Genomic DNA, 26,606 nt, shown 5'->3' on the forward strand with positions numbered 1-26,606 from the left:
TAAATATGGTGTAAGGGAAGAGAACTCTTTGGACCTAAATATTTTGGCAGCTTTTCACACCAGGTGTGGTGATGTGTGTCTGTAGTCCCTGCTACTGAGGAGATTGAGGCAGGAATATCTTTTGAGCCCAGGAGTTCAAGGCTGCAGTGCTGTATGATTGTGCCTGTGAAGAGCTGCTACAGTCCAGCCTGGACAGCACAGTGTGATCCCATCTCTGTAAATAAATAAGTAAATAGCTTGGCAGTTATTGATCAAATTAAGAATTATTTTTTACCTGAGGGATTATGTTTAGTTTGGTTATTGTTGAAATCACTTCCAAAATTCTAAATTATTGCCCGAACAATTGGCTATTTAACAGCTTTTGTTTTTAGCTGCTCTTTGGTTTTGTCTTTTTACTTACGTATTTTGAACTATACCCTCAAGCTGTTAGTTTTCCTAATAAACTAGTCTTTTAGATTATGCGTTAAATGTTACCATGAAATTACATAAAAATACTTAAAAGAATTAAAATTGAAGCTGAGCAGACTATGCACTTCCTGAGGCAGGGTTACTTGTGAGTTTTTTTCTCCAGTGTATTTGCAGTGCTTACCAAGGTGCACAGTAAGTTTTAGTTACTTAGTGAATGAATATTCATATACAAATAAAATGTAAATCAAGGCAATAGGATGTTTTGGTAATTTTAATTTGAGGATAAAGAAACAAGGTTTCTCAGCATACAATTTAATTATAATTTATATGTAAAAGAGTAATTTTAACAAAATTATTCACAATTTTTTATTGTGAATAAACTCACACTTTTTTGTTACAATTTATTTTATTTTATCATTTTATTATTCATTATTACAAATATTTCCAGGCCGGGTGCGGTGTCTCAAGCCTGTAATCCCAGCATTTTGGGAGGCCAAGACGGGCAGATCACGAGGTCAGGAGATTGAGACCATCCTGGCTAACACGGTGAAACCCCGTCTCTACTAAAAAATACAAAAAAAAAAAAAAAAAAAAAAACTAGCCGGGCAAGGTGGCGGGCGCCTGTAGTCCCAGCTACTCAGGAGGCTGAGGCAGGAGAATGGTGTAAACCCGGGAGGCGGAGCTTGCAGTGATCTGAGATTGCGCCACTGCACTCCAGCCTGGGCGACAGAGCCAGACTCCGTCTCAAAAAAAAAAAAAAAAAAAAAAAAAAAACAAATATTTCCTTGTTCCGTCAGGCTTTTTTTCACATACCTGTCTTATTTTTACAATCATAAGATATAAGGTGTTAAATTCCGGTTTGTAAATTTAGTGCATTAGAAGTTTGCCCATGCTATAGTAGCCTTGGTAGTTATTATGTTAATAGATGTATAATAGTGACCACATTAATTTTAAACAATTGAGGTTTTTAAAATGTATGTGTTGATTAGATTCTTCTGAGTTGAAAATATTCTTTAAATTATGCTTCATTCAGACTTGGGCAAAAATAAGAGCCTATTTAATAAGTTCTACATAGAAAATTATTCTGGGAAGTTGATTACTTTGCCTTGTTTTTAATACTGAGAGCTTATACAGTAAGTGATAAGGCTTTATTGAGTCAGACCTTAGAAGAGAAAAAACTTTGCTTATGTTTTTGATAACTTTTTTTGTAGCTCTGGTATTATGGGGAAAATTTGTTTATGCTACATGGGAAATCTCTGACTGTGATTCCATACAAGTGTGAAGTGTCATCATTAGCAGGTGCTCTTGGAAAACTCAAGCATGGTCAAGATCCAGGTAGAAACTTACTTACGCTTGTTTTATTAATACAAACCATTTTATTAACCTCTAGTTTCATATAGATTCCCACAGCCTTCTCTTTGTAAAGCTTGTTTTTAATTTTGAAATTTACCACTGTTTATTGAAACTTGTGAACAGGCCAGGCATGGTGTCTCATCCCTGTAATCCCAGCACTTAAGGAGCCAGAGGTGGGAGGATAGCTTGAGCCCAGGACTTCAAGACCAGCCTGGGCAACATAGACCCCGTTCGCCACAGAAAAAGGGAAAAAAAAAGTTTGAAACTTGTGAACAGTCCAAGTTACAGGTCCTACGGCAAGCTGAAGAGCTACACTGTTTTGAATGCCAGTGTTCTTCTGACTTTTGGGGCAATGGGAGAACTCCTAAACAAAATCAGTCATGCCTCCGTCCTCCCTTGTTTACTGATGGCCTCATCTGTTAGCTTCATGTTGTTGGACATAGAGCCTTTTTACTGTGTTATGGTTTACTTATCTGAGGTTATCAGTAGAATTACATGGACTTTAAAGCCTCTCTTAAATTGTAGGAGTGGTTTTTTTTGTTTGTTTGTTTGTTTTTTAAATTTTCTTTGTTTGATTGTTTAGTTGGGCAAAAATCAGTAAGTCAAAACATTCCAGAAATTGTGCATTTTGCATTTTCTTAGGAACTCATGTCATGCCCCGTTTTGTAAACTGGGAAACACCTCAAGGATGTGGACTTGGATTCCAAAACTCAGAGCAGTCAAGAAGAATTGTAAGTTTCGTAGTTGAAATTGAAATGTTAGTGCAAATGTTGAAAAACAGAAAAAGACTGAATTATTTTAATGAATTATATCCTTACAACTCTTATAGCTTTGACTTTAATGACAGGAGAGTTTGAGGCTTGAACCCAGTAACCTCACATTCTTTATCCAGAAATGCCCCAAGTTGTCTATTAGTTATATTTACTTTTAAAAGTTTTTGATGAGAGTAAAAGTGTAGTTTGGGGTGTTTCATAGCCCTCTAAATGTATATTGGATCTCTTACATTGTTTTGTGATCCTAATCGGTTTACTTAATTCCAGTTAAGGAGACGAAAAATTGAAGTGAGTTTACAGCCAGAGGTTCCACCATCCAAACAACTTTTGTCAACCATAATGGTAAATAAATAATATTGAAATATGAAAAACAAAACTCAAGTGTTTCAAAGAAATCACATCTACTCTCCATTCTGTCTTACTGTTATGATCATCTTGATAGCGATAGCTATAGCTAACATCTGTGTAGTATCTTAAGGGTCAGAGTTGATCCAATATTTTGGCTTCTTTGATGCTTGCTATCACCTCATGAGATTGATACGGTGTTAGTCTTCTCTCTTTCTCATTTAACTTTCCAGTGTCAGCTTCAGCTTTGCAGGAATGCATGATAACTGTTAGTCATTTGGGAAAATGTTGTGCTAGGAAACTTTTAAGTTCCAAGTGACATTCGTTAATGTGCCAAACTGAATTCTTGAATTCTGCCCTTTCAGGAAGATTCAGAAAAACACATTGAAGTAGAAGTACGGAAATTTTTGGCTCTGAAGCAGACACCTGACTTTCATACTGTCATTGGGGACTCAGTAACTGGACTTCTGGAAAGGTGTAAAGCAGAACCGTCATTTTATCCCCGGAACTGTCTGATGCAGCTTATCCAAACGCATGTGCTTTCTTACAGGTAGCTGTTTGTGTGTACCACACTGTACATGCATAACTCTTCTGACCTTCTTTTTTATAGTTCTAATCTTCTGGAACTCTGAAAAGGCTTATAAATGATCTGCAGTTGAGATTTTTCTTAATATGTAATAGTGATTCAGATTTTTTTGTCTTAGTTTGTGCCCCGACTTAATGGAGATTGCCTTAATAAAGAAAGATGTACAGTTGTTACAACTCTGTCTACAACAGTTCCCTGACATTCCTGAATCAGTCACCTGTGCTTGCTTAAAAACTTTCTTGAGGTAAGTTAGACTCCAGTGGTCCTTTTTCTTCATTACATTTATAATCTGTTACATTGTTTGATTTCCAAAACTTTGATGCTTAGGAAATGAAATTTTTCCCAAAAGTTTGGTGATAAGGATTAACCTCTTGCTCTGAATTAACATTGTAGCATTGGTGATGACAGTCTTCAAGAAACAGATGTCAGTATGGAGTCAGTTTTTGACTATAGTAATTCTGTGCATGATGAGAAAATGGAAGAGCAAACTGAAATTCTCCAAAATGGCTTCAATCCTGAAGAAGATAAATGCAGTAACTGTGATCAAGAGTTAAATAAAAAGTCTCAGGACGAAACAAAGGAGAGCACTTCATGCCCTGTGGTACCAAAAAGAGCAGCTCTACTGTATCCTTTGACATAGAGCATCCCTCTTTCTCTTTATAGGGTATAGTTATATGCCAAGCAATAACTAAGGAGTAACTCCGTAATGTAAGGTTTTTCTTTCCTTTTCCAATTGTGTTTTGTTTCTGTTTGAAAATAGATTATGTTCAATGCTACATTAAGTAAGGTTTACTTAAACCTGTTTAATTTAACTAGGCCGGGCATGGTGGCTCATGCCTGTAGTCCCACCACTTTGGGAGGCCGAGGTGGGAGGATTGTCTGAGCCCAGGAGTCTGAGACCAGACTGGGCAACATGGCTAGACCCCCATCTCTACATCAGTTTTAAAAAAAGCAGCAGCAGCAGCAGCTATGCTAACACAGAAGCTCTATCAATTCTGAAGATCAGTATTCTGCATAAATACCAATTAAAGTATTCCACATGATCTCCAATGATTAGGAGAGTGTTTGGCCATAGAGCTCTTCTAGAGACGTAAAACTTTTGTATAAATTTAGAAAACTAACATTGAGGAAGGAAGTTACTCATAAGTTCAATAGAATAGCTTCTATTTATTGAAGTAAGATTTTCCTTTAGTCCTAAGTAATGCAATTCTTCATTCAGCATATAGCGAAACATTTCTTCTGCCTCATTTGAAAGACATCCCAGCACAGCATATCACAGTAAGTGTTCATACAAGTTGTATAGAATTTTACTTCTGGTTTAAATTTTGCTATTTAACTCTAACCAGCTGTCAGGGCATTCTAAAGGTTATCAGATTCTTTCATGTGAATAAGAGGTTGCCCAGCTCTCATGGCAAAAAATTGTGCTGAGAAAACTCGAGCGATTCTAGGGTGATAGACCATGGCATATTCCTTGTGCCAAACTTGAAGGCCAAGTTAAGCTTCCTAAGTTATACATGAATAAACACTAAAAAGAATTGCTGAGAGAAGGGTTCTCTCTTCTCTACCTTTTATTAACAAACAATGAGCTCATCACCACCACTACCCCTAAACCAGATGAACTCCTCATTAATGGGAGGAACTGCATTTTACTCATTTTTGTGTCTCCAGATGTCTGCCGTATTTGTTTGATGTATAGTTAAATTGAACATTTTTTTCAGTCTTCGTGATGGGTTTATATAAGAAGATAAATTTTTTCTATCAAAGTGATAAATTGTCCATTTTTTTTCCACCCAGCTGTTTCTCAAGTATTTGTATTTCCTGTATCTGAAGTGTAGCGAAAATGCTACTATGACTCTTCCTGGAATACACCCACCTACCTTGAACCAGGTAAGATTTTTTTTTTTACTTTGATTTGGTGCTGGGAAAAATGTGTAAAAAAAAGTTGTATTCAAGGTCAGCACCTGCATTCAAGAGCTGACTTATTCTTGTTTCCTAGGCCATAAGAATCTCTTCCCAGGCCGGGCGCGGTGGCTCAAGCCTGTAATCCCAGCACTTTGGGAGGCCGAGACGGGCGGATCACGAGGTCAGGAGATCGAGACCATCCTGGCTAACACGGTGAAACCCCGTCTCTACTAAAAATACAAAAACTAGCCGGGCAAGGTGGCGGGCGCCTGTAGTCCCAGCTACTCGAGAGGCTGAGGCAGGAGAATGGCGTAAACCCGGGAGGCGGAGCTTGCAGTGAGCTGAGATCTGGCCACTGCACTCCAGTCTGGGCGACAGAGCGAGACTCCGCCTCAAAAAAAAAAAAAAAAAAGAATCTCTTCCTTCATAAAACTAAACCACTGCAGTTAGAAATGGGGAGTCTCTCATTTAATAGATTTCTGGATCCATAATTCTACACCACAGAATTACAATTTATCTTAAATTCCTGATTCTTCATTATGACCCTTTTCCAAGAATTTCCTTAGCCTTGATGGGAGACAACAGGAAGGAGCTGATCATATAAGTTGCCCCCTTAATAATCTGTTAAGACTAAGAATAGGCAGGGCCTGGTGACTCACGCCTGTAATCCCAGCACTTTGGGAGGCCGAGGCAGGAGGATTACTTGAGGTCAGGAGTTTGAGACCAGCTGGGCCAACATGGTGAAACCCCATCTCTACTTAAAACACAGAATCAGCCAGGCATGGTAATGCATGCCTATAATCCCAGATACTTGGGAGGCTGAGGCAGGAGAACTGCTTGAACCCAGGAGGTGGAGGTTGCAGTGAGCCGAGATCGTGCCACTGCACTCCAGTCTGGGCAACAAGAGCAAAACTCCATCTCAAAAAAAAAAAAAAAGGAATAAGAGAATAAAGGTTAGTGAAAAAATATTCCCAGAGAATCCCATGGTAGTCCCTCTTTAAAAATAATACTGGCCAGGCGCGGTGGCTCACGCCTGTAATCCTAGCACTTTGGGAGGACGAGGCAGGTGGATCACAAGGTCAAGAGATCAAGACCATCCTGGCTAACACGGTGAAACCCCGTCTCTACTAAAAACACAAAAATTAGCCAGGCATGGTGGCGGGTGCCTGTAGTCCCAGCTACTCGGGAGGCTGAGGCAGGAATGGTGTGAACCCGGGAGGCGGAGTTTGCAGTGAGCCGAGATCACGCCACTGCACTCCAGCCTGGGCTACAGAGCAAGACTCTGTCTCAAAAAAGAAAATAATAATAATAATACTTATAGGCCAGGCGCGGTGGCTCATGCTTGTAATCCCAGCACTTTGGGAGGCCGAGGTGGGCGGATCACGAGGTCAAGGGATTGACACCATTTTGGCCAACATGGTGAAACCCCGTCTCTGCTAAAAATACAAAAATTAGCTGGGCGTGGTGGCAAGCACTGGTAGTCCCAGCTATTTGGGAAGCTGAGGCAGGAGAATCGTTTGAAGTAGGGAGGCAGAGGTTGCAGTGAGCCAAGATTGTGCTACTACACTCCAACCCTGGGGACAGAGTGAGACTCTGTCTCAGAAAAAAAAACTTACGCTGGGCGCAGTGGCTCACACCTTTAATCACAACACTGAGAAGCCGAGGTGGGCGGATCACCTGAGGTCAGGAGTTAGAGACTAGCCTGACCAACATGGAGACACCCCGTCTCTACTAAAAATACAAAATTAGCCGGGTGTGGTGGTGAATGCCTGTAATCCCAGCTACGTGGGAGGCTGAGGCAGGAGAATCACTTGAACCCAAGAGACAGAGCTTGCGGTGAGCCCAGATGGCACCACTGCACTCCAACCTGGGCGACAAGAGTGAAACTCCGTCTCAAAAAAAAAAAAATAAGAAACATTTAAAAATAATGTATTTACCCTCCTACAAAGGCATGTCTATAGTTGCTTGTCTTTGGACATGTAAGAATTGGAGGCAAAGAAATGTGGACTTGGAAAAATCTGGGGCCAGCTTGCTCCCCGCAGGCTCAAGATCAACCTTCCCACATAGAAGCAGTAAAAACAATAAATTGTTTTGGTTTGGTAATATGTTATTCTAACAAAGGATTTTTAAACACTTAAATTGGCTCTTCTTCATTTAAAAAATAATTTTTTCTTTTTTCCTTTTCAAGAAGGCAAGATCTCACTCAGTCAACCACACTGGAGTGCAGTGGGAATCATAGTTTGGTGCAGACATGAATCCTGCCCTGAAGCAGTCCTCCCCGCTTAGCCTCCCAAGTAGTTGGGACTGCAGGTGCATGCCACCACACCACAGGAAAATACAATTTTTTTTCTTTTTTTGAGATGGAGTCTTGCTGTGTCTCTCAGGCTAGAATGCAGTGGCACAGTCTCAGCTCACTGCAACCTCTGCCTCCCGGGTTCAAGCGATTCTCCTGCCTCAGCCTCCCGGGTTCAAGCGATTCTCCTGCCTCAGCCTCCCAAGTAGCTGGGATTACAGGCATGCACCACCACGCTCGGCTAATTTTTGTGTTTCTAGTAGAGATGGGGTTTTACCATATTGACGAGGCTCATCTCAAACTCCTGACCTCAAGTGATCTGCCCATCTCAGCCTCCCAAAGTGCTAGGATTACAGGTGTAAGCCACCATGCCTGGCCAAAATACAATTTTTTTATTTTATATTTTCTTGTAGAGACAGGGACTTCCTGTGTTGCCCAGGCTGGTCTCAAACTGCTGGGCTTAAGTGATTTTCCTGCCTTGGCCTTGGCCTCCCAAAGCATATGGATTATAGGCATGAGACACTTACTTGGCCTAAAAATAAGTTAAATTTTTAAGTAGTTTTTTTTTTTTTTTTTTTGAGACAGAGTCTTGCTCAGTTGCCCAGTCTGGAGTGCAGTGGCGTGATCTCGGTTCACTGCAAGCTCCGCGTCCCAGGTTCCCGCCATTCTCCTGCCTCAGCCTCCCAAGTAGCTGGGACTACAGGCGCCCGCCACCACGCCCGGCTAATTTTTTGCATTTTTAGTAGAGACGGGGTTTCACCATGTTAGCCAGGATGGTCTCAATCTCCTGACCTCGTGATCCGCCTGCCTCAGCCTCCCAAAGTGCTGGATTACAGGCATGAGCCACCGCGCCTGGCCTTTTTTTTTTTTTTTTTTTTTTTTTGAGACAGAGCCTTGCTCTGTCGCCCAGGCTGGAGTGCAGTGGTGTGATCTCGGCTTACTGCAATCTCTGCCTCCCAGGTTCAAGCAATTCCCCTGCCTCAGCCTCCTGAGTAGCTGGGATTATAGGCCCCTACCACCACGCCTGGCTAGTTTTTGTGCTTTTAGTAGAGACAGAATTTCACCATGTTGGCCAGGCTGGTCTCGATCTCCCAATCTCAAGATGATCCACCCGCCTCAGCCTTGCAAAGTGCTGGAATTACAGGTGTGAGGCACTGCACCCAGCCCACTCAGCACTGTATCAGACATTTCTTGGACCAGTAGACATACATCTGCCTCATTCCTTTTAACCAATGCATACTATTTCATTTTACAAATATAAATTAATGTAGCTATCATTCCTCTATTGATGGACATTTAAGTTGTTTACCATTTTTTGCTGTCGTAAATCTTCAGTGGGCATCTTTATGCAGATATTCTTGTATATTTATGAGAATGCCTGTTGAATAAATTCCCACAAGATAAATTATTGGATGAAATGGTACATGTATTTTTAGTTTTCAAAATGCCAGACTTTCTGAAGAGTTGTGACAGCTACCACCAGCAAGGTCTGAAGCATTCTTTCTCACATTCTTACTGACACCCAGTTTTGTCAAACTTACTCTTTGCCAATCAGATGGGTAACAGGTGTTACCTCATTTTAATTTGCATTTCTTTGATAATGAGAGAAGGGAACCATTTCTTGTCCATTTATATTTGTTTTTGTGAATCGCCTAGTCAGGTTCTTTGTCCATACATTTATTGCATTTCCTGTCTTTTGGTTTATAAAAAGTTCCTTTTATATTAAGGAAATTAGCCTTTTTCTATCAAATGCATTGTAAGTTATTTGTCCTTTTATTCTCTAGTATAATTTTTGACAGACACTTTTGCATGCTATTAAAATTAATTAAACTTTTCCTCTATGACTTCTTTATGGCTTATGTTATGTTTAAGGCCCTTCCCACTTTAAGATTATGAAAATAGTCACCAGCTTTCCCTACTACATGGTTTTATTTCTTATGTTTAGCTCTTTGATACATATAGAATTTAATCTGGCATAAGGAGTTCCATAGGGACCAGCTCCCCCTCCCAAATGGATAACCAGTTTCCTGGGTGCTTTGATATTTGCACGTTAACTACACCATTGGAAGATGTAGGACTACACAAGAAACTTTTATAAATGCTTAGTAATCATTCTAGTTTATGGTAGCTCATCTATAATACACAACACCTTGTCCTTGGGGAAAAATGTATCTTGCAGAATAGAAGATGAGTGGTTATTTTGTTTTGTAACTGAAAATTATCGAAACTAAAAACTAAAATTTTTAAAAATAAAAAGGCAACTGGCCGGGCGCGGTTTCTCAAGCCTGTAATCTTAGCACTTTGGGAAGCTGAGGTTGGAGGATTCCTTGAGGCCTGGAGTTCAAGACCATCTTGGCAATAAGGCAAAACCCCATCTCTACAAAAATTGTTAAAAATTAGGCGGGTATTGTGGTGCGTCTGTAATCCCAGCAGCTCTGGATGATTGCAGCTACTCTGGGAGGCTGAGGCAGGAGATCACTTCAGCCCAGGTGTTTGGGGACTCCAGTGAACTATGAGTTGTGCTACTGCATTCCTACTCCAGCCTGGGTGACATAGCAAGATCCCATCTCTAAAATATTTTTTTAATTAAAATAGATGTTTTAAAAGCCAGAAATGAGCCTTTTTATATTTCGTAGAAATTCCTCCATCTCTAAACTAAAATGTTTAGATTTTATTTATAAAGACTTATTTTTCTCATAACTGTTTGATATATTTATGGACTTGGTAAAGTGAATTAACCTGAAGTTAAATTTAAAATCTTAACTTTCCTTTTCCTATTCATCTTCAGATTATGGATTGGATATGTCTACTTCTGGATGCAAATTTTACTGTTGTTGTAATGATGCCAGAAGCAAAGAGGCTACTGATAAATCTTTACAAGCTTGTAAAATCTCAGGTTTGTGATTATTTGATATACACTGATTTTATTTGTATCCAAGTATCACCTGAATTACAATTTATTCTTAAAATTTGTCCTTACTTACTAATAGTCATGGAAGATTTGTTTCTATGTAGACATTATGGTAAAAGTTAACTCTGAAACTTTTTTCTTTAGATATCTGTTTATTCTGAGCTCAACAAGATTGAAGTAAGTTTTCGGGAGCTACAGAAATTAAATCAAGAAAAGAATAATAGAGGATTATATTCAATTGAAGTGCTGGAGCTCTTCTGATATTACCAACTCTCCTTCATAGACATTTTATAAAGCTCTTTTATGTGAACTCTTGCTTCATCCAGGCAAGAACGGTGTTTTGTTTGCGACCATCTCGGTGTCAAGAGAAATGTGTCAGTGAGTACCTGGACCATCACTTACTGATGCTCCAGGGTAGGACCACAGGTTTCACACGAACCTATTCTAGGTTGTGGACATTGGTGCGGAGAGGTTCTGCAATTTTTTAAAAATATGTAACTGGGTTGATTTTAAGTAAAATTATTTGTGTATTGATAAAAGTCTAATTTCTTATGTGTTTTGAATTGCTTTTCTTTTAATAAAAAACAACCATTGAAGCAGTGATTCTAGCAAGAATGTAGTTTTATCAGAGTCAGAAACTGCCCCTGCTCATTTGTTCCACAGCTCATCTTTCACACATTTGCAGTGTGTCTTCTGCAGGGACCTCGTCTGTCACAAGCAGGCAGAGAGGGGTCCTCACACAGGCACATGCTTGCCTCCTGCCATCTCCCCTGTCCTTTAGGACAAATGAAAACTTCAAGTGTGGTTCTACAGCCCAGCTTTACAGAAAGAATCGAGACGGCTGAATTTACCTTGCAGTAGTGAAAGGCTGCGTTTTAGGTCAGGCACTGTATGTAAACTTTAGTCACACATGTGGCCGTTAATGAACAGGTTCTCCTCCATCATTTTTAATCTCAGTAGGCCTTAATGAAAAGAAACCCCAATGGAACAGGGTAAAGTCTCTATTAATGATGACATTCTCAGCTGGGCACAGTGGCTCACACCTGTATTCCAAGCACTTTGGGAGGCCGAAGCGGGCAGATTACTTCGGGTTAGGAGTTCAAGACCAGCTTGGGCAACATGGTGAAATCCCATCTCTACCAAAAAATATGAAAATTAGCTAGGCATGGTGGTGTGTGCCTATAGTCTCAGCTATTCAGGAGGTTGAGATGGGAGACTCACTTGAACCCGGGAGGTGGAGGTTACAATGAGCCAAGATTGTACCACTGCACTCCAGTCTGGATGACAGAGTAAAACCCTGTGTCAAAAAAAAAGAAAAAAATTGGCCGGGTGCAGTGGCTCACGCCTGTAATCCCAGCACTTTGGGAGGCTGAGGCGGACGGATCACCAGAGGTCAGAAGTTCGAGACCAGCCTGACCAACATAGAGAAACCCCGTCTCTACTAAAATACAAAAAAATTAGCAGGGTGTGGTGGTGCATCCCTATAATCCCGGCTATTTGGGAGGCTGAGGCAGGAGAATCGCTTGAACCTGGGAGGCGGAGGTTGTGGTGAGCTGAGATCGCACCATTGTACTCCATCCAGCCTGGGCAACAAGAGTGAAACTCTTGTCTCAAAAAAAAAAAAAAAATCACTTTATGTAGTGGGACCTTTTGCTCAGCGGTAACACAGTACTCAGCAGAAATGAAAAATACGGTCTCCATGGTGCATATCCCCTTTTTATTTATTTACTTATTTTTTTTTTTGAGATGGAGCCTTGCTCTGTCTCCCAGGCTGGGAGTGCAGTGGCTTGATCTTGGCTCACTGCAACCTCCGCCTGCCAGGTTCAAGGAATTTTCTTGCCTCAGCCTCCCGAGTAGCTGGAATTATAGGCATGCGGCTAATGTTTGTATTTTTAGTAGAGACAGGGTTTCACCATGTTGGCCATGCTGGCCTAGAACTCCTGACCTCAGGTGATCTGCCCTCCTTGGCCTCCCAAAGTGCTGGGATTACAGGCGTGAGCCACCATGCCCGGCCCCCGCTTTTTATCTTTTTTTGCTGAACCATTTAAGAATTATTTGCAGACATCCAGATATAACATGAGTTCCTAAGCTTTTCTTTATAAGAATATTGAGCTTTAGTGTAGTGGATTCTTATTTTATATCTAAGAACTCATAATTAAAGAGACAAGTCTCATTGATCTGTGAACTCTAAGCCAGTAAAAAGAAGATAAACAACTGAAATGCAGAGGCAGTCAGTTCACAGATTGACATTTTACTCTTCCTGACCTTTGATTTGATTGTGTACTTAAAGACTGGCTTCTCCGTTGAAAAATAACTTATGTGATAACAAATCAGATACTTGACGAAATGTAACTACCACAAACAAGACTATACACTATATTATGGCTTACAGAATTATATGCCATTTTAACTGAAGTGGAAAATTGTAACTGCCTTTATTTCATTTTATTTTTGAGATAGAGCCTCACTCTCTCGCCCAGACTGGAGTACAGTGGCACAGTCTCGACTCACTGCAACCTCTGCTTCCCAGGTTTAAGTGATTCTCATGCCTCAGCCTCCCAAGTAACTGGGATTACAGGCACGCGCCACCACGCCCAGCTAATTTTTGTATTTTTAGTAGAGACAGTGTTTCCCCATGTTGGCCACGCTGGTCTCGAACTCCTGGCCTAAAGTGATCCACCCGCCTCAGCCTCCCAAAGTGCTGGGATTACAGGCGTGAGCCACTGCACCTGGGCATAATTGCCTTTAAATAGTAGTTGTAAATTATTTCTAGGTTACCTGTGATCTAAATTACTAAAATTAAACTAGGATTTTGAAAAGATACGCAGAGACTCTGATAGGCTGTTCTTCAAGGCAAGGACCAAGCCCAGGACCACTGGGACATAACAGGTGTTCAGTAAATGGTTAGTGATTAAAGCCTTTGAATAATAGATTTTTTTTTTTTTTAAGACGGAGTCTCACTGTGTCGCCCAGGCTGGAGTGCAGTGGCCGGATCTCAGCTCACTGCAAGCTCCGCCTTCCGGGTTCACGCCATTCTCCTGCCTCAGCCTCCCGAGTAGCTGGGACTACAGGCGCCAGCCACCTCGCCCGGCTAGCTTTTTGTATTTTTTAGTAGAGACGGAGTTTCACCGTGTTAGCCAGGATGGTCTTGATCTTGTGACCTCGTGATCCGCCCGTCTCGGCCTCCCAAAGTGCTGGGATTACAGGCTTGAGCCACCGCGCCCGGCCCTGAATAATAGATTTTTATCTAAGTACAGGGTAAAATTCTGAAAGTTTGCTATAGTTCCTTTTCTTGGAAAGTAAATCATCTCTATGTTCATCATATATAGGCAGTGTGTCTTCTTCCTCTAGGCCATATAACACTATATCTCAGATTTATTTCTGATTATATAATATATACTACATCTATATAACAATAAAAGAATTGTTCTTTAAACTGAAGTTCCATCTAGAAACTGACTTTTGACTGGGCCTGCTGCCTCACTGCTATAATCCCAGCACTTTGGGAGCCTGAAGGGGGCAGATTACTTGAGGTCATGAGTTCGAGACCAGCTTGGCCAACATGGTGAAACCCTGTCTCTACTAAAGATGCAAAAATTAGCTGGGCCTGGTGGCGTGTGCCTGTAATCCCAGTTACTTGGGAGGCTCAGGCAGGAGAATCATTTAACCCAGGAGGTGGAGGTTGCAGTAAGCCAAGATTGTGCCGTTGTACTCCAGCCTGGGCGAAAAGAGCAAAACTCTGTCTCAAAGAAAAAAAAAAAAAAAAGAAAATGACTTCCTGTCACGAACCTTATCTGTTTTCCGAAGGAAATGTGGGCTAACGGGTTATTACTACTTAAGATGCGACACTTAAACTTGCTTTTTGCCTCCTTAGCCTTCTTTGTAAATGTTGGTGACATCATTTTGGTTGAGTTCATTCTGGATCATATGTCCATTTCTTTTTTGAACAGTTTCAATTTTTTAAAAAATTGCAAGAGAAAACAATGAACACCCATATACCCTTCATCTAAATTTACCAACTGGTAACAGTTTATCATGTTTGCTTTGCTAATCTCTATATTTTTTCTTTCATTCCTAAACCATTGGAGAGTTATTTGCAGACATCCAGACACTTCAGCTTAATCCCATAAATACTTCAGCTTAATCCTCTAAAACAAGGGCATCTTCTGCATGACCACAATACAACGATCAAATTCAGAAAAATTGTATTAATGGAGTACTGTTCTCTAGAGTGATTACAGTCTGTATTCTGATTTCCACAGTTGTCCCAGTAATGTCTTTCATAGCTGAAGGAAGGAGGAGGGAATCTTTCTGGTAGTCGCACATTGTTGCCAAAATGAAATTCTTTTTTCTTGGAAGTATCTTTCCTCTAATTCCATACTTGCCAAGCAACTGACACTGATTTACTCTCCTAGAAACACAAATACCAGGATGGGGAGGCTCTATATGAGAGGTAATTACAATTTCCTAAATTGGCATAATCCCTGTAAATTGACAAATTGAAATTCTTGTCTAAATTTAATTTCATGTGAACCTAATTATCCTTGGCTACTTTTCATCTCTGGATGAATTCATATGCTTTGGGTTGTCAGTGCCAAATTTGTTATGCTTTGTTTGATATGTTCAGACCACAGAGCTGACAGCATCTATGTCTTCTGGTTATATACCAGGTAAGGTATAGTTAATATACAGATGTTTTATACGACTTCAGAATGAATTTGGACCAACCGGCCACAGTGGCTCATGCCTGTAATCCAAGCACTTTGGGAGGCTGAGGCAGCCAGATCACTTAAGCTCGGGAAATGTAACTACCACAGTAGTCGGGTAACACGGGGAGACCTTGTCTTTACAAAAATTAAAAAATTAGCTGGTTGTGTTGGTGCGTGCCTGTAGTCCCAGCTACTTGGGCTGACGTGAGACAATCGTTTGAGCCCGGGAGGTTGAGGCTATAGTAAGCCATGTTTGTGCCACTGTACTCCAGCCTGGGTAACAAAGCAAGACCCTGTCTCAAAAAAAAAAAAAAAAAAAAAAGGAAAGAACTAAAGTAAATTTGGGCTAGCGTAGTGGCTTATGCCTGTAATCCCAGCTCTTGGGAAGGCCGAGGCAGGCAGATCACTTGAGGCCAGAAATTCAAGGCCAGCCTGGCCAACATGGGAAAACTCCATCTCTACAAAAAATACAAAAAATAGCTGGGTATGGTGGCACATGCCTGTAGTCCCAGCTACTCAGGAGGCTGAGCCACAAGAATTGCTTGAGCCCGGGAAGCAGAGTTTGCAGTGAGCTGAGATGGTGCCACTATACTCCAGCCTGGGCAACAAAGTGAGACGCTATCTCAATAAAATAAGATTAACTTGGGAGTACAATAAACTTGAACAAAATGTTCTTGGATTTGCACAGACCACATGCACCATTTCTGTACTTTGCATTACTGGGTTGGACAATAGCACATAATATGCAACAGCATACTGTACAGAATTAAATTTGCACCATTTTCAAGTTTAGTGCATGATTCCCTTAGGAAAATCAGGAAGTTTAAGTCTTCTGTTAGCTTTGGTTTAAGGCTTTTAATTTATTTATGCATTGCCTCTTTCACAAAAAGACATGTACAAAAAAATAGTATAATAAACCTAAGAAAGGTGGATACAAACACAAAACTGCAAAAGTCAACAAAATTTCAGCTCACAGAGACTCTATAAATTTTAAACTTGTATAGGCTCCTCCTTTTTTTTTTCTTTTTATTATGGACAACTCCAAACAACAACAACAAAAAAAGAGTTTAACAAATACTAGGCCGGGCGCGGTGGCTCAAGCCTGTAATCCCAGCACTTTGGGAGGCCGAGACGGGCGGATCACGAGGTCAGGAGTTCGAGACCATCCTGGCTAACACGGTGAAATCCCGTCTCTACTAAAAAATACAAAAAACTAGCCGGGCGAGGTGGCGGGCGCCTGTAGTCCCAGCTACTCGGGAGGCTGAGGCAGGAGAATGGCGTAAACCCGGGAGGCGGAGCTTGCAGTGAGCTGAGATCCGGCCACTGCACTCCAGCCTGGGCGACAGAGCTAGACTCTGTCTCAAAAAAAACAAAAAAACAAACAAAAAAAACAAATACTATACATTTCGCGCAGCTTCAACAGTTAACCTTATTTTTTTTCTTTTTTTTTTTTTGAGATGGGTTCTCAGTTTGTAACCCAGGCTAGGGTACGTACAGCGGCGTGATCTCAGCTTATTGCAACCTCCACCTCCTGGGTTCAAGCGATTCTCCAACCTCAGCCTCTCAAGTAGCTGGGATTAGAGGCGTGCACCATGACACCCAGCTAATTTTCGTATTTTTAGTAGAGATGGGGTTTCGTCATATTGGCCAGGCTGGTGTCAAACTCCTGACGAGGTAACCTGCCTGCCTCGGCCTCCCAGCGTGCTGGGATTACAGATGTGAGCCACCGAGCACGGCCTTAGACTTACCAATATTTTTCCAGTTCTGTTTCATCTATACCCCTACTTCCCCTCCCATGTTATTTTATATATCAAATCATTTCATCATTGAATATTTCAGTTATTTATTTTCACCAATTATTTGAATCACTACAAGCAAAATTTACACATTGTAGTGATTGGTTGATAGCTCTCAGAACTTAATCTATAGATTTCCTCACCATCTCTTGTTTTTCTTTTTTTCTTGTTTGCATTCACTTGTTGAAGAAATCAGGTAATTTGTCCAGTAGAATTTTTACTGTCTGGATTATGCTGATTATTTTTCCAGAGTATCATTTTTTATGTTCTGAATTTGTATTTCTTCTAAATTGGTATTTGGACCTAGAGGCTTTACAAGAAACTGGTTTCTTTGGAATGCAGTGTAAAATTTTTAAATAAGCTATTTAAACCTTTCAGGATATCATAAATGAAAATTAACAGCAATTTATTTATATTAGGGGTAAGCGTGTGCTGAAATTGATTGTGCTTCAAGAATTGTAGGTTGGCCGGGCGCGGTGGCTCAAGCCTGTAATCCCAGCACTTTGGGAGGCCCAGACGGGCGGATCACGAGGTCAGGAGATCCAGACCATCCTGGCTAATATGGTGAAATTCCGTCTCTACTAAAAATACAAAAAACTAGCCGGGCGACGTGGCGGCGCCTGTAGTCCCAGCTACTCGGGAGGCTGAGGCAGGAGAATGGCGTGAACCGGGGAGGCGGAGCTTGCAGTGAGCTGAGATGGTGCCACTGCACTCCAGCCTGGGTGACAGAGCGAGACTCCTTCTCAAAAAAAAAAAAAAAAAAAAGAATTGTAGGTTAATTCCCTAGGATTTCAAAAGTTCTGGCAATGCCTCTACACCTTTAATAGGTAGTAGAGTTTTCTGAGGTGTTTGTTTTCTCTCTCTTTTTTTTTTTTTAAAGATGGGGTCTCGCTTTATCGCCCAGGCTGGAGTGCAGTGGCAGAATCTCAGCCCACTTCAACCTCTGCCTCCCAGGTTCAAGCAATTCTCCTGCCTCAGCCTCCTGAGTAGCTGGGATTACAGGCATGTGCCACCACGCCTGGCTAATTTTTGTATTTTTAGTAGAGATGGGGTTTCACTGTATTGGCCAGGCTGGGTGTTTTCTGAGGTTTTTTTGTTTTGTTTTTTGAGACATGGTCTCCCTCTGTCACCCAGGCTGAAGTGCAATGGTGCAAGTACAGCTCACGGCAGCCTCAACCTCCTAGGCTCAGGTGACCCTCCTACCTCAGCCTCCCGAGTAGCTGGGACTACAGGTGCGTGCCACAATGCCCGGCCAATTTTTGTATTTTTTTGTAGAAATGGGGTTTCACCAGGTTACCCAGTTCATCTGGAACTCCCATACTCAAGTGATCCGCCCACCTTGGCCTCCCAAAGTGCTGGGATTACAGACGTGAGCCACTGCGCCTGGCTTCTGTCGTATTCTTGATGCTATATATTTCTCAGACATACTCGTATTGCCCGTGTTTGGTTGCATTTGCTATCGGATGGTGTGGTTCTGGAAATGTTTAAGGGGTGAGTTTTCTTAGCTGGTCTCTCGTACAGATTTTGTGATCATTTTTGCCTCAAATCTATGGTTTGGTTTTTTTGTTGTTCGTTTTTTTGGTTTTGTTTTGTTTTGTCTTCCTTAATTCTGCTATAGTTTTCCTTTATATAGAATGACAGAAAAGGTTACAGGCAACTTTTTAGATCATTACTGCTCGAGCTCTTTATGACCAAAGAGATATTTTAATGAAACCATGGCCGATTTCTGTAATCCCAGCACTTTGGGAGGCTGAGACGGGCGGATCACTTGAGCCCAGGAGTTTGAGACCAGCCTGGGCAACGTGGCGAAAACCTGTCTCTACAAAAAATACAAAAATTGGCCGGGCGCAGTGGCTCACGCCTGTAATCCCAGTGAGAGGAGACAACATGCTAACAGCCCTCCTCAGCCCCAGCGCCTCCTCGGCCTCGGCGTTCACTCTGGAGGCACTTGAGAAGCCCTTCAGCCCCTCACGGCACTGTGGGAGCCCCTCTCTGGGCTGGCCGAGGCAGAAGCCGGCTCCCTCTGCTTGCAGGGAGGTGTGGAGGGAGATGTGCTGGCGGGAACTGGGGCTGCGTGCAGCACTCACGGGCCAGTGCGAGTTCCAGTTGGACATGGGCTCTGCAGGCCGTCCACCCGGAGCGGCCGGCTGGCACTGCCCGCCCAGGGCAGTGAGGGGCTTAGCACCCGGACCAGCAGCTGCAGAGGGTGAACCAGGTCCCCCAGCAGTGCCAGCCCACGGGCGCTGCGCTGGAATTCTCACCGGGCCTCAGCTGCCTCCCCATGGGGCAGGGCTTAGGACCTGCAGCCCGCCATGCCCGAGCCTCCCCCACGCAGTGGGCTCCTGCGTGGCTGGAACCTCCCGGAATGAATGCCACCCCCTGCCCCACGGGGCCCAGTCCCTTCAAGGGCACAAGAGCTGAAGAGTTGCGGGTGCAGGTCACGGGACTGGCAGGCAGCTCCGCCTGCGGCCCAGTGAGGGATCCACTAGCTGAAGCCAGCTGGGCTCCTGAGTCTAGTGGAGACTTGCAGAAACTTTATGTCTAGCTAAAGGATTGTAAACGCACCAATCAGCACTGTGTCTAGCTCAGGGTTTGTAAATACACCAATCAGTACTCTGTGTCTAGCTCAAGGTTTGTAAATGCACCTATCAGGACTCTGTATCTAGCTAACCTAGTGGGGACTTGGAGAACTCTGTGTCTAGCTAAAGGATTGTAAATGCACCAATCAGTGCTCTGTATCTAGCTAATCTAGTGGGGATATGGGGAACTTTTCTGTCTTGCACTCTGTGTCTAGCTAAAGGATTATAAACACACCAATCAGTACCCTGTCAAAATGGACCAATCAGCTCTCTGTAAAATGGACGAATCAGCAGGATGTGGGTGGGGCCAGATAAGGGAATAAAAGCAGGCTGCCCTAAACAACCAGTGGCAACCTGCTGGGGTCCCTTTCGGTGCTGTGGAAGCTTTGTTCTTTCACTCTTTGCAATAAATCTTGCTGCTGCTCACTCTCTGGGTCCACGCCACCTTTATGAGCTGTAACACTCACCGCGAATGTCTGCAGCTTCACTCCTGAAGCCAGTGAGACCACAAACCCACTGGGAAGAATGAACAACTCCAGACACGTGGCCTTTAAGAGCTGTAACACTCACAGCAAAGAGCTGCAGCTTCACTCCTGAAGTCAGTGAGACCACGAACCCACCAGAAGGAAGAAACTGTGGACACATCCGAACATCTGAAGGAACAAACTTCGGACTACCAACTTTAAGAACTGTAAAACTCACCACGAGCATCCACAGCTTCATTCTTGAAGTCAGCGAGACCAAGAACCCACCAATTCTGGACACACCAGCACTTTGGGAGGCTGAGGTGGGTGGATCACGAAGGAGATTGAGACCATCCTAGCTAACATGGTGACACCCTGTCTCTGCTAAAAAGAGAAAAGAAAAAAATTAGCCAGGCGTTGTGGCGGGCACCTGTAGTCCCAGCTACTTGGGAGGCTGAGGCAGGAGAATGGCGTGAACCCGGGAGGCAGAGCTTGCGGTGAGCCGAGATCGCGCCACTGCACTGCAGCCTGGACAACAGAGTGAGACTCCGTCTCAAATATATATAATAAGCTTGATGTGGTGGTGTGAACCTGTAGTCCCAGCTACTCGGGAGGCTGAGATTGGAGGATCATCTGAGCCCGAGGAGGTCAAGGCTGCAGTGAGCTGTGCACTGGACTCCAGCCTGGGCAACAAAATGAGACCCTGTCTCAAAAAAAAAAAGAAAAGAGAAAAACTGTAACTGTAAAGGTAGTCTCTTTGTAGGAAGGCTGAAAATACTTGCATAGCATTTGTACATAGTGCTAGGAGTGCCTTACTGTTGGAGTTTATAGAGAAGCTGAGAGGTTTGTTCAGGATTGCTTGCTACTCAGTGGCAATAGTGTTTGGGCTGAAACTCAAATTTTGGGGACAAATACCCTAAGCTCCTGAGGAAAGCATCAATGAGGACAATAGGTGTTTGGTTTAAGGGCTAAGCCTCTCCCTGGTAAGCCCTTGTTTCAGGGATTATGGCTCAGGAAGAGGCTAGGGATCGAGAAGATGACACTGAAGGAGCTGTTAGGAGATGAATATGAAGACGACACAGAGGACATGCTCCTTAAATAATTATTGAGTGATTGGAGAAGATGACAGCTGGGGTAGGAAACAAATATGAGATGGAGGAAAAGTTTTCAGAAAGCAGCAGTTAAGTGAGTAACCAAGTGATCGTTTAGACACAAGCAGAAAGCCTAGAGGGGATTGTTTAGTGATCGTTTAGACACAAGCAGAAAGCCTGGAGGGGAAGAGCAGGAGCTTGACTTAGTAGAGGACATGCTTCTGCGCCTCCTTCCAAGAACTTCTACTTGCTTAACCCATCTACTCTCCCCACAGGCATCCAGAAGACTTTTGGAAAACTGTAAGATATAAAAAAAATAAGGATTTTAAAAGGCAGGCTGGGCATGGCAGCTCACGCCTGTAATCCCAGCACTTTGGGATGCTGAGGCAGGCAAATCACTTGAGGCCAGGCGTTTGGGACCAGCCTGACCAACATGGTGAAACCCCATCTCTACCAAAAATACAAAAATTAACCGGATGTGATGGTGGGTGCCTGTAATCCCAGCACTCAGGAGGCTGAGGTAGGAGAATCGCGTTAACCCTGGTGGTGGACGTTGCAGTGAGCCAAGATCACGTCACTGCACAGCAGCCTGGGTGACAGAGCAAGACTCTGTCTCCAAAGAAACGAAAAGGCAGTAGAAAAGGTGGGAGAAAACTTTCCTGCACTTTATGTGCTTACACTCTAGAAGAAGAGACCGCGAAGCAAAATCAAATCTCAATACAAATTCATCTTTGTCAAATGAGTGTTACTGACATTCAATGTTTCTAGAGTTCTGTGGAAGGATAAATCTATCATAGTGTTTCCCAAAACAATTTCATGAATCAGTAAAATTTCCAGAAGATTTTGGGATCTGACATGCGTGTTGCCAAGGTTTTATTTTGCTTATTAATCTTTAAGAAGGACCCTTTATATTGCCCTAATTTTTCTCAATTCACCTCAAACCCTGGCTAACAGTCACAGCACATCAGTCTTCCATTCGGAGACACGGAACTAGAGTGGTGTTAGAGAGAACAGGAAGAAATCAAGCTAGGCTTTGAATGGATAAGATTTGTGTGGGCAAAGAGAAGTATTTAAAAGGCCGGGCGCAGTGGCTCACACCTGTAATCCCAGCACTTTGGGAGGCCGAGGCAGGTGGATAACAAGGTCAGTAGTTCGAGACCAGCCTGACCAACATGGTAAAACCCCATCTCTACTAAGAAATAAAAAAATTAGCTGGGCATGGTGGCGTGTGCCTGTAATCCCAGCTACTCGGGAGGCTGAGGCAGGAGAATTGCTTGAACCCAGGAGGCGGAGGTTGCAGTGAGCCGAGATTGTGCCACTGCACTCCAGCCTGGGTGACAGAACAAGACTCCATCTCAAAAAAAAAAAGAAAAGAGAAATATTTTAAAAATACTCAAAACTGGCCAGGTGAGACCCCACCTCTATTTAAAAAAAGAAAAAAAATTAGCCGGGCATAGTGGCTCATGCCTGTAATCCCAGCACTTTGGGAGGCCGAGGCAGGCGCATCATCTGATGTCGGGAGTTTGAGACCAGCCTCACCAACCTGGTGAAACCCCATCTTTGCTAAAAATACAAAAATTAGCTGGGTGTGATGGCAGGCGCCTGTAATTCCAGCTACTCAGGAGGCTGAGGCACAAGAATCACTTGAATCCAGGAAGCGGAGGTCGCAGTGACCGAAATCATGCCACTACATTCCAGCCTGGGCAACAGAGTGAGACTCCGTCTCAAAAAAAAAAAAAAATATTAGCCAGGCATGGTGGCATGTGCCTATAGTCCCAGCTACTTGGGAGGCTGAGGCAGGAGGATCGCTTCAGGCCAGGAAGTAGAGGCTGCAGTGAGTCATGTTTGTACCACTGCAGTCCAGCTGGGGTGACAGAGCAAGATGCTGTCTCTAAAAAAAGAACACACACACACACACAGAAATCTATCATGTGTTTTGTTTTGTTTTGTTTTGTTTTGTTTGACATGGAGTTTCACTCTTTTGTTGCCCAGGCTGGAGTGCAGTGGCGCGATCTCGGCTCACTGCAACCTCAGCCTCCAGGTGCAATCTCAGCTCACTGCAACCTCAGCCTCCAGGTTCAAGGGATTCTCCTGTCTCAGCCTCCCGAGCTTAACTATTGTGAGCTCTATGAATTTTTGTCAGAATATCCTGACTTCCCAGATGACATAGCAGTCCAGTGAGAAAGTGGGACATACACTGGAGCCTCAGCTCATGCTCAGTTCCCACCACCACCTCCCCACCCACCTGGGATGGGTTTTGGGCTGCCTGCTTCTCAACCTTCTGGTGCCCCAGGCTCCACCCACCTGTAGCATCCCTGCCCCATGTCTGCACCACCGTCTGCTATGCTTTCGGTCTCTACCTCCACAGGGACCTGGGTGCAGGGAAGGTTGGGGTTGGGTACATGTACTCCATGGGCATTTTGGGCAGGGTACGGCAACCAGGCTGGCAGAGCCAAACGTATTGGGCAGGCCCCTTGGCAAGGGTTAGCATCTTGTCTACCTTTATCTAGTTACAAAGCACGTTTGGGCACAGAGGCTGCAATGCCTCTGGGGTCATCCGTCTATCATGGATTGAGTGCCAGGTCTGTGGGACAGGGCAACTGACTTCACCGCATCCAGCCAGGGCATGCCAAATCGGGTCCAGCAGTTGGTGGAAGGAGGACCTTGGCAGCTAGTGGACCCCCTCATTGGGGGTCTGGTTTCTAGGTAGATAAGGGAACTTCAGAGAATAGCCTCATTCTGTGCCTTGGGAGAGACAAAAGGTGGAGAGACAGGAGGGAGTGGGAAGACCAGGGAGACCGAGAGGCTGCTTCTTTAGTTTAATCTTGTTTTGAGGTGAAATATTCTGGTTTCCTTCATCCTAAAGGTTCCTCTAGGCTGGGTACGGTGGCTCACGCCTGTAATCCCAGGACTTTAGGAGGCCGAGGCAGGTGGATCATTTGAGGTCAGGAGTTCGAGACCAGACTAGCCAACATGGTGAAACGCTGTCTCTACTAAAAAAAATACAAAAACGTTAGCAGGGTGTGGTGGCCTGTGCCTGTAGTCCCAGCTACTCAGGAGACTGAGGCAAGAGAATTGCTCGAACCCGAGAGGCAGAGGTTGCAGTGAGCCAAGATTGTGCCACTGCACTCCAGCCTGGGCAACGGAAGGAAACTCTGTCAAAAAAAAAAAAAAAAAAAAAATTATCTATGTTGTAGGGAAGGAACCCAGAGAATTTCACCCCAAAATATGTCACCCTGGTATGCTAATTATTTTAAGATCCCTTGAAAGACAGCAGGTGCTGGAAGAGATTCTACTCTAATCTTCCCTTGCCTACCTTAAGATTAGACCCACCAAAGAAAATGCAACTGCCTTCATTTCCTCCCTGAAATTTCATTATCCGGGAAAAGATGGATGGACTTTTTCACAAAATAATATCTGCCTTTTATGCTCATTCAAATTCCAAAGAGAGTCATTTACAAGTTAATTTCTGTTTACTTGGCACCATTCATTCTCTCAAATAATCTTGTTTTTTCTTTTTTCTTTTGAAGATAGAGTCTTACTCTGTTGCCCAGGCTGGAGTACAGCGGTGTAATCAGAGCTCCCTGCCGCCTTGACCCGCTGGGCTCAAGTGATCCTCCTGCCTCATCCTCCCGTGTAGCTAGGGCCACAGATGCGTGCCACCACATCCAGCTAATGTTTTTATTGTTTTTAGAGAGAAGGTCTCACTTTGCTGCACAGGCTGGTCTTGAACTCCTAAGCTCAAGCAATCCCCTTGCCTCCACTTCCCAAAGTGCTGGGATTACAGGATAGAGCCACTGTACCTCTCTAATAATCATTTATTATTTCTTAAAAATATTGCCTACTGGCCAGAAGCAGTGGCTCACACCTGTAATCCCAGCACTTTGGGAGACCAAGGCGGGCTAATCACAAGATGAGGAGATCGAAACCATCTTGGTTAACACGGTGAAACCCCATCTCTACTAAAAATACAAAATTTAGCCGGGCATCGTGGCACATGCCTGTAATCCCAGCTACTCGGGAGGCTGAGGGAGGAGAATCACTTGAGCCACAGAGGCAAAGATTGCAGTGAGCTGAAATTGCACCACTGCACTGCAGGCTAGGGGACAGAGTAAGACATCGTCTCAAAAAAGGAAAAAATACATATATTGCTTACATTCCCCACTTCCCCCCTCCTGTATAGAAAGAGGACAGATAGGCCGGGCACGGTGGCTCATGCCTGTAATCCCAACACTTTGGGAGGCCGAGGCAGGTGGATAACCTGAGGTCGGGAGTTCAAGTTCAGCCTGACCAACATGGAGAAACCCCGTCTCTACTAAAAATACAAAATTAGCCGGGGTGGTGGTGCATGCCTGTAATCCCATCTACTTGGGAGGCTGAGGCAGGAGAATCGCTTGAACCTGGGAGGCAGAGGTTGCGGTGAGCTGAGATCTTGTCATTACATTCCAGCCTAGGCAACTAGAGCAAAACTCCGTCTCGAAAAAGAAAGAAAGAGGACAGGTGGCCAGGCGCGGTGGCTCAAGCCTGTAATCCCAGCACTTTGGGAGGCCGAGACGGGCGGATCACGAGGTCAGGAGATCGAGACCATCCTGGCTAACACGGTGAAACCCCGTCTCTACTAAAAAATACAAAAAACTAGCCGGGCGAGGTGGTGGGCGCCTGTAGTCCCAGCTACTCGGGAGGCTGAGGCAGGAGAATGGCATAAACCCGGGAGGCAGAGCTTGCAGTGAGCTGAGATCCGGCCACTGCACTCCAGCCTGGGCGACAGAGTGAGACTCCGTCTCAAAAAAAAAAAAGAAAAAAAAAAAAGAAAGAGGACAGATAAGTATCTGTACCCCACCGAGTTATGTATTGGGTAATCACTCTGATTCCTCCATGCTTATGGAGGAATTCCTTCCATGGTTCCTGTCATAAGCATACTCACGTATAGGCCCGTCCTTCATGGCCTCCTGGTTCCATTCTGTTAGAGTCTGACATTAGTGACTACATTTTAATATTGAAAACTTTTCTTTTTTGAGATGGAGTTTTGCTCTTGTTGCCCAGGCTGGAGTGCAATGGCACAATCTTGGCTCACCGCAACCTCTGCTTCCCAGGTTCAAGCGATTCTCCTGCCTCAGCCTCCTGAGTAGCTGGGACTACAGGCTAATTTTTGTATTTTTAGTGGAGACGGGGTCTTGCTATGTTGCCAAGGCTGGTCTTGAACTCCTGACCTCAAGTGATCCGCCTGCCTCAGCCTTCCAAAATGCTGTGATTACAGGCGTGAGCCACGGTGCCCGGTCTAATATTGATAACTTTCACAGAGGATTCACAGATGTTAGCCAAAGGACACAAAATTTCATTTAGACAGGAGGAATAAGTTCAAGAGATTGTTGCAGCCTAGCAGGTTCTTCTTGCTC

At 43.7% G+C, this 26,606-nt stretch overlaps 1 protein-coding gene and 1 non-coding gene across 4 annotated transcripts in view; both read left to right on the forward strand.

Annotated features, from left to right (window-relative positions):
• The window catches only part of NOL11 (nucleolar protein 11), a 28,189-nt gene extending 17,015 nt beyond the window's left edge, over window positions 1-11,174 (forward strand). For 2 of the 3 annotated variants that reach the window (XM_030923995.1, XM_010379973.2), the window contains 10 exons: window positions 1,620-1,743; window positions 2,404-2,492; window positions 2,802-2,876; window positions 3,245-3,429; window positions 3,584-3,709; window positions 3,859-4,089; window positions 4,665-4,743; window positions 5,260-5,352; window positions 10,449-10,556; window positions 10,716-11,174. In XM_030923995.1, the coding sequence (XP_030779855.1) occupies window positions 1,620-1,743; window positions 2,404-2,492; window positions 2,802-2,876; window positions 3,245-3,429; window positions 3,584-3,709; window positions 3,859-4,089; window positions 4,665-4,743; window positions 5,260-5,352; window positions 10,449-10,556; window positions 10,716-10,832 (1,227 nt within the window). In that variant the 3' untranslated portion in view covers window positions 10,833-11,174. The remainder of the gene's footprint in view (window positions 1-1,619; window positions 1,744-2,403; window positions 2,493-2,801; window positions 2,877-3,244; window positions 3,430-3,583; window positions 3,710-3,858; window positions 4,090-4,664; window positions 4,744-5,259; window positions 5,353-10,448; window positions 10,557-10,715) is intronic. The other variant, XM_010379974.2, reaches the window with a different exon arrangement.
• Window positions 7,304-7,434, forward strand: LOC115895043. The gene has a single exon (XR_004055248.1). It is a non-coding gene; the product is annotated as a small nucleolar RNA SNORA38 (small nucleolar RNA).
• Window positions 11,175-26,606: the final 15,432 nt, after the last annotated feature.

This window comes from Rhinopithecus roxellana, chromosome 19, assembly GCF_007565055.1.
Source record: "Rhinopithecus roxellana isolate Shanxi Qingling chromosome 19, ASM756505v1, whole genome shotgun sequence".
Lineage (NCBI taxonomy): Eukaryota > Metazoa > Chordata > Mammalia > Primates > Cercopithecidae > Rhinopithecus > Rhinopithecus roxellana.